We start from the raw sequence: 13250 nt of genomic DNA, 5'->3' as shown, positions 1-13250 counted from the left end.
AAGGACTGACGTGACGCAATCAGCTCACTTATTGCATATCCATGGTAACATGCATATATTCCAGCCTGGGATGTTTCCCTTGAAGCAATAATGATAGTTATATGTGGAGATGCATTTTGCCGAAAAATGAATGAAACCCCGAAAAAGGGGGTTTTCATTCTCAAAATATCGAACAAGTGAATATTTTAAAATTTTGAAATAATTTTCACACTGATGCAATCTAGTAACGCTCCTGTAAATATCATTTAGTCAAAACCAGTTTTCATAAGAAGTAATTGTATCATGAAACATGTCGAGTTGATTTATAACGTCGCACTTATGAAGTATAGCTCCATCACACGACAATATTTTTCCCCCGGATTTTCGAGATTTGTAACTTTCCAACTGCACAACAAGCCAAGGAGAGCGATGCTCGGTGATTTTCTTTTAGTTTCATCCATTTTCTCCCCCCCCCCCCTCTGTCTCTGTCTGTCTGGACCCCCTCTTTCTATCGGTCCTTATCTCTGTCTGTCTATTCCCCTCTCTACCTCCCTCTCATCCTCTCGTCTTATATTTTCTCCCGTTCCCAGGCACTGTCACCCCCATCCCTCTCATCGCCCATACTCTCTTGTCCGAGTGGTCAAATATCCCAGTAATCAGTATTCCTGTGATCACGTCAAATTAGTGATGAAAACCACTTGCATTTCTTCTCCTCTTGATCTTAATGAGGAGTGGATATCATTCATTTTTCTATTGTACAATAATACAATAATTCTTCTTGTTTTACAGGACGTTGTCACATCCCTTGTGTTAATCATTGATCATGCTTGTAATACGGATCTTTATGCCACTTTTTGATACAAAATAAAACAATGGATACAACGATGTAGTTAGTTACTTTTTTTATTAGTAAATAAATGAAAAAGACAATAAATAAGTAGATATCTATCTATATATATATGTCTCTTTTTTTTCAATCAAAAGACATTCATAATTAAACAATGATGGTCTCCCTAATAGGTCTTGCTACGCAGTAAAAACGCAAGCTGTTTGTTTAAGCCCGTCACTATAACAACAAGTTGTTTAAACTGCTTTGAAAGTGTTTTAAAAGAATTCAAACACCTTTTTGGAAACGTCATGCAAGTGACGGGCATAAAAAACAGTTCTTAAAATTTCAAACAGCGTCTTTTCAGTTTACATAAGATGTAGATAAATATTTGCAAAATGGTTGCGCAATCATTATTTGAGATGATTATTATTCATGTATTTTTTTTTGGGGGGGTAATGAAATACCTATTTACTTTGACTCGAAGACTAAAACAGCGAAGACGATATCCACATGTTAACTTCAATCTCGCATGAGCTGGCTAAAAGAGCCAAGGGGATGGAGTCACAACCCTGTCCACGAAAAACGGTATTACAATATTTACTTTATTTCAGAGTTCAAATAGCGAAAGAGCAAACCCATCCATTTGAATACCCCACCCCCTTCTTTCGGTGAAAAAGGGTGGTCAAATATAGGCCTACTTTGTGACCCCCCCCCCCCTCTTCCGCGAATTCCCTCAGTTCCCTCTTCCAAAATTCCCAGATTGTCTTCTTGCAAGCAGGTCACTTAAAAAAGGACATCCGTCCAAATAGAGCCTACGTAATGCATCGGGATCAAAGTATGACTTGCCGAGAGATATGAGAATTTCCCGCCCAATAATTGAGATGCGAAATGGTAGAGCAACGATATAAGGATATTTCATTGCGATGCACTTATCCACATTCATTTCAAGGAAACATCATGTGGTATATTCAAAATACAAACGCTTAAATTACTCGTAATAAAATAATCCCAACATTGTCACATTACATGTTTTCTGATCGCTAACTATGGGACATAATTCAACTTGTATTGATCGTTTCATTGAATTATTTACAGACTCACTGCGTGTGACGCCAGGAGAAATAAAGATATTTCACTAATGAAAAGTATTTCAACTACTAATTTCCTGAAACAGAAAGTCTTTGCTTTGCAGTCCGCTGCTTCAAAATATTGAAATGGCAGTCGAAATTAGGCGACATTCTCCATAGACATTTTCTCTTTGCTTGCATCAGTCTTTTGATCCTTACGACAACAGCATGTCATGATTGATTTGATTTGCTTGACCACGAATGCAGCGGAAGCTAAGCCAACGATGACGGCTGTGAAGATAGACACACTGCTGTTGGGGTCCCAGTTGTTGACGAGTACGGCCGTCGAGGCCCAGATGACAACCGGGTAGACCATGAAGGCCGATCGCAGGTGGTACTCGAGGAAGAAGATATCGACGAGGAAGTAGAGGACGAGCTCGGCGGCGAGGATGGAGAGACAAATAAGGCAGGCGATCCTCTCTTCGACGTTAGCCCAGTACGTCAAGACCATACTAAAGTTGAGGAGGGTTGCGATTGAGCACCAAGTTGCGTATATGAGGATGCCGTTTTGGATGAAGATACTGTTTAGCCAAAGATCGAGCCTGAAATTTAGGGAAAAAAGAAGAATTTACTAGATTGGTAAGATAAATGCATTATGTGTTTAATTGCTACATCGTCGCATGGATGATTCAATGGCAAATTTCATTCAACAACTTGGTTCTACCGAAGTTAAAAATTAGAAATAATCTGCATTATTAGGACATTGTATCTGCAATGATTAACAATATGATTCTTTAACAGTCAGGGTCTAAGGAGTACCAGAATCAGCCAAGATACGATTCGAAAACTTTTAAGAGAAAGACAAGAATGAAAAACATTCTTTAATAACCCCATTCACAGTCCTTTGAAAACCAAAAGCATGAAATCAAACAATTTTTTTTCATAAATAAAAGTTGTCCGGATAGGCATGTTCAGCGGACTCTTGACGAATCAATCAACCATACGAAAATTACCTGTGATGTTCCCAGAGTTGATCTATGTGTCTACTGACGGCTCGGTAGCTGATGAAGAGACATACATAGGCGCTGAATGCGATGAGGGCTAGGACACCGAAGGCGACTGGTATATACTCTCTATCAAAGCAGAACAACCAGGCAATGTTGAGGACTAGGTTGACGGAGTAGGATGCCAGAAATACTGGCGGGACGAGCGGTGGGTTCATGTAAACCTGTGTTAATCAAGGAAGTTTATTAGGGGGTTAAGATCTGTACATTTAATGGTGGGAATTCGCAGATTCTACTTTTATTTCTTCTCTTTGCAAAACTTGGTAATTAAATCATTTCTTATTAGATTGATCAAGTTACAATTTACTAGCAAATAACAGGGATTCACTAAATGAAAGAATAAATATACGCCAAATTATAAGTCCATGCTGAGAAAAATACTCTGAAAATGCTAAATAGAAAAAAATGTTTTCCTCCGAGAACGCGTCTTGGCTAGAAAAAATCTCTCTCCTACATAATGATGAAGGATAATCTCATACTATCAGTTTTATAGAACACCTAAGTAGTACTTTTACTGTCTATGAGAATAAATTATTAACCGATGTGTATAGAGGAAATACGTACCTTTCCAAATTTGTTTGTTCTGAAGATGTTAACGATGACGTAGATGATCCAAATTGCTTGCCAGATATAAATGACAGACCAGATTGAAAAGGCCCAACCAGCAGGGGTGATGGCTACATCGTACTTATCCGATATGTCCCCCGTCGTGTTCAGGAACCAACCTGTGAAGATTTAGAAATGAATGGTAATGATGATTGTACGGAAACTTATCAGTACTCACGAGGTGACGAGATGAGAAGACGGAAAGACAAATTAAATGACGAAAAGACGAATGGGAGGAACTCAGCATGTCGACTTGTTTGGGACGAGAATATGAGATGGCGACTTGTTGGAAGACAAGATGACCAGTTATTGGAACCTGGCAAGTGGACATGTTTGGGACAAGAAGGCAAGATGGCGACTAGTTGGCCTTCGGAATATCGACTTATAAGGGACAAGAAGAGTTGTTGGAACTCGGTATTTCGACTTGTTTGGAACAAGAGAAGAGATGAGTTGTTGAAACTTGGCCAGTTGATTTGTTTGTGACGAGAAGACAGGTTAACAAGTTGAAACCTAGCAAGTCAATTTGCTTGGAAAATAAAACAAGACAATTTATCATCTTGTCTTTTTGTCCCATACAAGCCAATCGGCCAAGTTCCAACATTTCGTCACCTTGTCGAAAACTAGTCGAAATGTCGAGTTCTAACAACTCGTCCTCTCGTCATTTATCCCGGTTTTTTTCTTACTTCGTCATCTGCTCGGTACTTTATAAACTTCTGTATCATTGTGCATGGAATAAGCAATATTGCTGGAAACAAATTTTGTTATTATCCATGGTTTTGGATGGGGTTGGGTATAGTAGCTGCATCAGATTGCATCCACACCAGCGTAACAACTACACTGTCGATACCAACAGCAAACACTCGGTTAAGGTGGGGGGGGGGGGTAAAATTCAATTGCTTCATTCTGTAAGCCCTTTGCTATAGAATTTCCCTTTTTCGGTTAAAGTGTACCCACATTGGTGTGAAAAATATTTCATCTTTGAATGGCAAATGTAGCAAGACTTATTTAATTTGCTCTCCACCAGACTCAAATAATCTTAAATCTTACAGCCCTGTTGATATTGGGCCGATATATTCAGGTATAGGCAAAACGCGAAGGCATCCTGTAACTAACATTTTTTTTGTATTTTTACTATTTCAATTAATTAGGCTAATTCATTTTCAATATATACACTCTCACACAACTCCGTTTTTCTTGTTTCAATACAGCATTATGGCTTTTATTAATGCAACACTCCCGAATAAGCACTTCGTGTAAACTGATTTGAAACAAAATAAATCATAAGCCTGCAAGTGTGTGTTTTATGAAAACTCTTTTCAAGCAAACGCTGGATCTTCAGAATTTGGGCTTATTTATGAATTAGGAATTTCTGCTTCCACATTAAGGCACGACGAATTCAAGAATACGGTAAATGTACTGGAAAAGACAAAGAGGAGCTGAGAGGTCTTTGTCTAAAACTGGTAAACCGGAACTACAGTTTTCCGTTCTAATTAAGTTTTGTAGCTGACGAAAAATTGTAAACAAGTCGTTTGTCCAGAATCCAGGAAAAACTGTGGTTTTGATTCAGCAATTTTCGAGTTGGTTGTTCTCTGTCACGCAGAACATTTAACGATACATTTTCTAGTGTTCTTCGGTCATTGTGATTCAGTTTCATTCGATTTGGATTCAATCAATATTTCTTCGTGATGCATTCGCCAAGCAATGATGACGCTGTTGTACTATCACGTGGACTTACCATACGGCTATAGTATGCATGATGATTATAATCTGCTTTTGTCAAACAGACTTACGTAATAAGCTTACAGTGACTATACAGTGCGTCCCAAAAAAAACTATACACTTTTGAAATGGCTGCCAAATAAAAATTGTAGCACTTTTGGGGAAAAGACTTATAGATATGGAAAGCCAATAAAGTCAACTTTCAAATGACACCAAAAAGTTGGAAAATTATTCATGCTTGAGCGAGCACTGCCCACTGAAACAGAGGGTATGCAAATTAGGGTGGGCTGGAATTAGCCTTCCAATTTCTTTCAGATGTTTTGTTTGGTACTTGCAAAGTTGAAGGTTATTTGGTGAGTTAAAGATCAGATGTTATCAGTTTGTTGTTTGTGAAAATTTCATACGTTATTAAATTGAAATTTAATGCATGAGTGATCATGAATTGCAATTTTTAGTGCAGCTTTATCATGTGGATCATGTGGATCTTAACAATGTGTTCATGACAGTCAGGAGAAGAGGGGGTAATATGACTTAGGTAGGTGAAGTAAGTTGATGAGCTTAAGGTCAACAGAACATTTAGCAACCCCTCCCTCCATCTCTACCCCCTCCCCCCACTTCTCTCCTCCTGGGAGACTAAGCTTGGCTAGGCTGGGCAGGAATTAGCCATACAGTTTTTTGAGATGTTAGTCGTTTGGAACTTACAAAGCTAAGGGTGTTCTGCTATTCATGAGTGAGATAAGTTTTGGTTTTAATAGGCAAATTTCATGAATTACTCAATTGAAATGTACTGCATGAGTGAACAGGAATGCAATTTTAGTGTAGCATATTCATCTTGTGGACATCAAAAGTGTGTTCATGAGAGTCAGAGTAATGTGATGGTACATGTTACAAGCAAGAGGGCGAGGTATGCTAAGACTTGGTTAAAAGGGCATTCCTCTTCTTTTTGTCCTTTTACAAATTAAAAGTCATAGGTACCCTCCCCTCTTCACCTCCATTTTCCAGCCCCCCCCCCCCTCTCTCTCTGTCTCATCTCCCGGATTGTAGCCTTTTCAAAACTTAACTGCCAAGTGACCGGTGGCTGATGGTCAGTTTGAATGATTACCAAAAAAATTAATGATTATGATGATTAATGAAATAATTCATTGGAAAAAATGAATGTTTTATTGATCACATTGCACATTGAATGAGTTAATTTACTGATAAATTGTTGATTGAATGATTGATAGGAAAAAGTTGATGCCCTAATTCAGAATTAATCATTAAACCAACATTCTGCTCTGGACTTCACGCGTACATAAGAATAGCCATCAGTCTCTCAACAGGAGGGGAGGGTGGGAAAGAGGGAGAGGGCGGGGCTGAATGTTCTGTTGACCCTTATTCCATCAACCTACTTCTCCCACTTAAGCCCTATCTCACCCCCTATTCTCCCGACTGGCCGACTCCCATGAACACATTGCTGAGATCGCCATGATAAAGTTGAAATGCTGCCCCAAAAGAGATCCAAATGATAAAGCTGAAATGCTGCTCCAAAAGTGTAATTTGTGTTCACTCATGCATAAAAGTTCAATTTAATAACTAAAAAAATTTGCTTAAGCTATCAAAACTGATCAAGGTTGATCATTACTTTCTCACAACGCCCTTAACTTTGCAAGTTCGAAATGATTTGTCTCTCAACAACTGAAATAAATTGGAAGGCTAATTCCAGCCCACCCTAATTTTCATACCCTTTGTTTCAGTGGGCAGTGCTCGCTCAAGCATTAATATTTTTCTAACTTTTTGGTGTCATTTGAAAGTTGACTTCATTGGCTATCCATATATGAGAGTCTTTTTCCCCAAAGTGCTAGATTTTTTATTTGGCGGCCATTTCAAAAGTGTATAGTTTTTTTTGGGACGCGCTGTATAGTCAAAATCAACTAAACGTATTTCAAAGGTAAAAATCCACGCGATACGAAGGCAATAAAAGTGGCAAACAATAAGTTCAATATAGTGCAGTCGTAATACCTTGAATTAGGATTTTAGTTTCTTGAAAGCTAATAATTATGTAACCCTTTATATACTACATACTTTAGGTTGTAGAACAGATAACAGTCTAGATCATCTACAAATGTAAAACGAGCCCGACCCCATTAATCTAGTGAAATATTTTTCCTGAGTAACTTACCTGTGGGGTCTGAAGGCAAAGACGCAAGAGTGTTGACGAGGACGACGCCAAGGAACTCGGCCAGGACAAAGAAAGCCAGGAAAATATAAACAGGATCGCTCGTTTTCGAATTCGGTTTCGACATCGTGTATGGCTGATTATTCGACCTCGTTGATGAACTGGGGAAAAAACACCAAATGGAAATATATTACATGAATATAGAATTTCGTTTTGAATATTATTAAAATGGATACCTGAAAATAGATATTAGGATTTTAACTTAACTCGATCGAGAAGAAAGACAAATTATATAAACTTATTCCTTGCAACACACTGAAAACAGTGTTCCACAGCAACATATGCTTAACAGGGGCCGCTGAATGGTTTTCAAAGTGCGGGGGGGGGGGGGCTCACATCACAATCATAAATTCACAATCATAAATGATATGGTCATATAGGTTTGGTTTTTGAAAAAAGTTGGGGCTGAAGCCCCCCACCCCCCGCGCTTCCGCAGCTTCTGCTTCATGCTGAAATTTATGTGAATTTCATATTCCAATCGGATTCCAAAAGTATATCAGTCATCACGTACACTGTGATCACTCGATCAGGCTGGGTGTCCATATAGTGTAATATTTACACATATAACGTTTTAAAATCGTGGATCACATCTCCACACAATTCACGAGCTTGAGATACAAGCCTGTAATACCTTAGCATCCAGCAGAAATACAGATATCTGTAGTAGATATTAACTAAATACAATCGTATATACCCATGCTGATATAATAAAAATATATGAATCATTATCTTTGTCAAAAACATACAACATATAGACATAAAGAATATAGCAAGAAACTTACCCTTTTAAATTATCTGTTCAGACGGGACTGGTCGAGAAACTTCACTCATAGCAGACGACGCTCATTTGACTAGGCCACAAAATGCTGTTCGTTCTTAAATACCCTGAGTCCTCGACAACCACAAAGGAATGGTGCGCGAACAATAGAGCCTGTTTCGTAACCCCAAACTTTGGCGGACACTGCGCTAAAGGAGAGCAAAGTTTGCTCTCGTTATGTCACTGCTTTGATTTTCTCACATGCGGGTCCATGTGCGCTCCGGTATGTAAATAGTAAAGAATTATTATTCACCAAATGAGGGATAGCCAAATGAAATTCCGATTGTATAGGATTCAATTTAATTGCTTGATCTTCGTTACCACAGAGATCGTGGAGACTGTTGAGTAGAAGCAAATATACTTAAATTTATTTGTCCATTATCATGCTGAGTATAGTTGGTCAAACAGATAAATTGACCGATCTCGAAATCAGAGTAGCAGTTGTTTTTTTCTCTCTCTCTTTCTATTCGAACTTCGTATTTGTCAATTGCTATATACCGCTTTCGTGTAATAATGCGCACCTCCGTGGTTATATACTTCATTTTCAATAAAACAACGAGAACAGTTCAAGTAAGCGAAAAATAATTTCCTTGATGTGATACATACCTGAAGTTTTCTGAAAGATAAATATCATACACACACACACATACACTCACACCTACATAGATACAAACATATATATATATATATATATATATATATAAATATATAACAAATGACGCAGATGAAGAATATTAATGTGCTCAGATTATCAACATTTTAGCATACTCTATTAATATATTTTCAATAAAGGATCTTAAGGTTGTCAAAACTGGACCTGACAGCACATATTTTTATGGTGAAGTATTACACCCTATATATAGAAAATACCTTTAAAATATATTATTTGCACCTGAAAGTCTAATATTTTTATTTTATCAAAATTTACATGTTTGAAACATATATGGCGCAAAGAATTTTTGCATTTAGAAGGGTGTTAATGTGTACCTTTCTTAAAAGTGTACAAATTCTGCACCTTTTTGTTCAAAATTCTATCCAACTATACCCCTGATTGTACAAAAAGCTTCGCCTTATGGTGCAAGGTTTCATGCAAAAAACAGAGAGATTTCACCTTGCATTTTTAAGGGTGCAAATTGAAGCCTAGCTATTTCACGAAAAAAAACATTCCATAAACTTAGCTATGACGTATTTTCATCACTGAACCAGAAATATCTAGTCAAGTGATTTTCATGAAAGTGCGCCTTTTAGCTTGTTATTGAAATTACGTGGGATGTGACTTATGCGAGCTTATGCTATTCGGAGTCCGAAGTCCGCCTCATAGACCATAACAAGTAGGTCGTTCGGGAATATGATATTTGCTTTAGTTTCATAACTTTCATAATGTAATGAAACAAAAAATATTTCAAAAGGTGTTATGAGCCAAGTACATCTTACAAAACCAATTTATTATGATATCATCGAAATTCACTTGGTACATGTAAAATACTTCAACGTTTTATTGATTTAAGGGGAAAAATTTATTATTAAATGAATCGATGTCCATGAGGAATTAAGACAGTGGCATGCAGATCCAAGGGTTGGGGTGCGGACCCTCACCCCAGGAGAAAAGAGTATTGGGATTTCGGAAAAATGACAACGAATAATTGCGCTTAAATATCTATGCCCATACATCTGGAGTGAAGGAGGTGATTGGAGTGATAGCCTGACGTTTCTTCTTATTTTTTCTTTTTCCCCTTGTCATAAGAAATACGTAAGGGAAAACACTCATCTTGGTTTATAACTATACATGTTTCTTTCTTTCAAGGGGGGGGGGGCTTATAGAATTTTTGAAGAAAAAATGAAGCCCTTCTGGGCCTGTTAATTCCACCTGCTGAAAGTAGCTGTACTAGTCTATATATAAAAAAAGATGAGAGCATTAGCAAAATTCATGAGGTTCTAGCTTAAATACTTAAACACTTTCACTTGTAATAGCAAACAGAATCCCACCAGCACTGGTCATACATGTACATACTTCATATTACGTTTTAAAGGACCACACGGAAGAACATTGGTATATTGTTATTACTGCTTAAATGGGCCATCCTCCATATTTTATATGATTTATATACGATTTGTTTAATTTGACCATGTCTATATTTTAGCATTTTTATATGGAAATAAGTACAAACAAGCAAACCAACATATTAGCGTTTTTACTAATGAGATAACACTTTTCGCTTATCGGAGAAACGATGCTGATTGCATATTGAATAAACACATCTTTAATCATGCAGGTACACGATCTAATTCATTTTGAAGAATCAAAGATTAATCACAAGGAAATTCGTGAACAAAATATTTCACATTAAATTTGAAAATATGTAAAATAATGTAAACCCCCAAAAATATCCCCTAATTCATTCAGTTTGAGCTAAATGCTTTGGCAGAAACATTTCGACACTAATTTATTAACTTTGGTGTAAAAGCAAATATTGATCTATCATATAAGTGGTTATGAAAGAATTTGTGATGAAATATGCCTGTATGAATATTAGTTAATATGATTGGATCGTTACTGACCCAAATTCTTCTACTTTTATCACCTTTCATTCTTCCCTTTTTCTATATCATCTCATCTCTCTAATTCTCTCTCAATCTCCTCGTGTATTCTAATTCCACTGCGGCACTATAGGTTCTTATTTCTCAAGGCGTCACTTTACATTTGCCTCTCTCAAAAAACGGGTGCCCAAAGGGATGCGAAAACCGATGCACTAGAAAAAATCAAATGTTAATCAGAAATTAAATTCTTGGAGGAGTGACAACCTTTTCTAAAATAATGTTGTGTTTATCACTGTTAGTTGTTCGACCCATACACTCAAATTTCTGGATTCCGATTTATGCAAGGTTGGATATAACATTTGAAACAGGCTATCACTCATCCAACCTTTATATTGTTGAAGTAACATTTTACTTTTAAGTGTCTCGGAGCCTTTTCACACGTGAATCTTGAATAATCATAGTATTGTAATTGTTATCATGACTTTGATTAGCGCGGGGATTAGCGTTCGTGATTCTAATCATGCTCTAATTTGGTTTCACATCATCATCATCATCATTACGATTTTTTTACCGTGTGAAATGGCGGTATAACATGCTCTGAATTAAACGCTTCCCATGGATCAAGGGGGGTGCATGCATTGTGCACGAGCAATTCGAATCCAACGTTTGGGGTATCTGTAAATTGCTACATGGGGCATGATCATGGTGGAAGTGTACCACTGTCCCTTATAACGGGAGATTATGGGTTAGATGACCGACTGAGTCATATATTTACGTAACAGCAACTTAATAAATTGAACCGTTTACACCTTATTGCGAGGTATTTACTTTTAGGGAGAGGGCTTACTTTCTAAAAATAAATATATACATGCCGAATAAAAGTTATCATCACTCAGACGGAGTACTCCATTTGATTTTTTTTTGGGGGGGTCAAGCACCCCTACCCCCAAAAAGGGTCAGAAAATGGGGTGGCACGTGCCATGAGCCCCCAAAAGGAGAGAAAGTGAAGGAGAATGGGGTAAAGAATGCTATAGAGGAAAAGCAATGATCTTATCCACCTCAGGGGATCGAGAAATACCTAAAAAAATAAATCAATCAGTGACTATATGATGCCTAAAGGTGGCGGCATAACAAATACTAAAATGTGCAGAATAGCAAGCCCACCCCATATCAAACGTTTAACCGAATAAAAAGAAATATGAATCAAACAGAGATCGTCTAATTCAATTTATAACATGCAACATGATCCAATCTGTTTTCTCACCTCCCATCAGACCATGTTACTTGGTTGAACTTCCAACCATTCTCGACAAGATGAAAAAAAAATATATAAAAATATGAAATAAAAGGGTAGAGAAAAAAACTAGGGCGCATGGGAGAGGGTGTACGTGTGGTCCGACGATACACCACTTGGCGTAGCACGTTTCCCGTCAAAACACGCAGCGGTTTCCCGCCGTTATCAATCGTCTGCGTAATCAACCCCCACTTCGTGAACAGCGGTGCAAAGTCGATGGGGGCGAATCAGAATAATGATGTCTAAATCGTTTTAAAATCTTATTAGACATCTATTCTTTAATCATAAGAAATAAAACTCGAAATTGAGTGGTGTTGAATATTCAGTTCAAATGCTCAATCTCTCCTTTTATCCAAAATATTTTGAAGAAAGGACAGGAAAGTGGAAGGCAAATAAAATGTTGGGAAACGAGTGGCGGACAATATCAAATCGCAAATACCGCAAAATTGAGCGCGAAGCGCGAGCTTACTGGCTGGGGTGCAGGGAACCACCTTGAGATGGGGTATATCAGGGGCCGCGGAACCGGGGGGGGGGGGCTTCAGCCCCCACTTTTTCCAAAACCGTGTACAAAAAACGTAAAATTGACCATATGATTGTGGTTTTTAGCATGGTCAGCCCCCCCCCACTTTGAAAACCGTTCCACGGCCCCTGTATATTAACTCACACGATCGAGAGGACGATATCCAATAATCGATAAAGATGGGGTCTCAGCAAAATGAGTTGCATTTAGTTGAATACACTAAGCGAGTTATATCAGAATATTAAGACAAAATCTGAAGATTAGTGCCGACTTGCAAAGAACACAAAACTGACACCATGTTCTTGTCGGGTATATACACATCTAACTATTTGAAGAGATGATCACGTCCCAGAAGTAAGATATCGTGCTTGCGTTTGAAAACCATGCAGGGAGATAAACTCCACACGTTACCTCCTAAGAGGAGAACAAACTAAAGAATCAATTGTATATAATAACATAAGTGGATAAACACGTAATTTGATAAATTGGACGTGTTACCCCTCTATGACTTTGAAAAAGTGCACTTTAGAGAACAAAATTCGAAGAAGTACATTACATCACGGTTATACAAAATAATACTTTTAATGGTATTTTAGTAT

At 37.7% G+C, this 13250-nt stretch overlaps 1 protein-coding gene across 1 annotated transcript; it reads right to left on the bottom strand.

Annotated features, from left to right (window-relative positions):
- Nucleotides 1–1254: 1254 nt before the first annotated feature.
- Nucleotides 1255–8370, bottom strand: LOC121422997. Its single transcript, XM_041618266.1, has 5 exons — nucleotides 8265–8370; nucleotides 7426–7583; nucleotides 3504–3664; nucleotides 2889–3103; nucleotides 1255–2477 (listed from the first exon to the last, which is right to left on the bottom strand). Exons 2-5 carry the CDS (start codon nucleotides 7547–7549, stop codon nucleotides 2036–2038), a joined length of 942 nt encoding a protein of 313 aa, XP_041474200.1. The 5' UTR covers nucleotides 7550–7583; nucleotides 8265–8370; the 3' UTR covers nucleotides 1255–2035.
- Between the last annotated feature and the right edge of the window lie 4880 nt (nucleotides 8371–13250).

This window comes from Lytechinus variegatus, chromosome 10 (genome assembly GCF_018143015.1).
Source record: "Lytechinus variegatus isolate NC3 chromosome 10, Lvar_3.0, whole genome shotgun sequence".
Lineage (NCBI taxonomy): Eukaryota > Metazoa > Echinodermata > Echinoidea > Temnopleuroida > Toxopneustidae > Lytechinus > Lytechinus variegatus.
The sequence above is the reverse complement of the archived record's forward strand: the minus strand, read 5'-3'. Positions and strand labels throughout refer to the sequence as shown.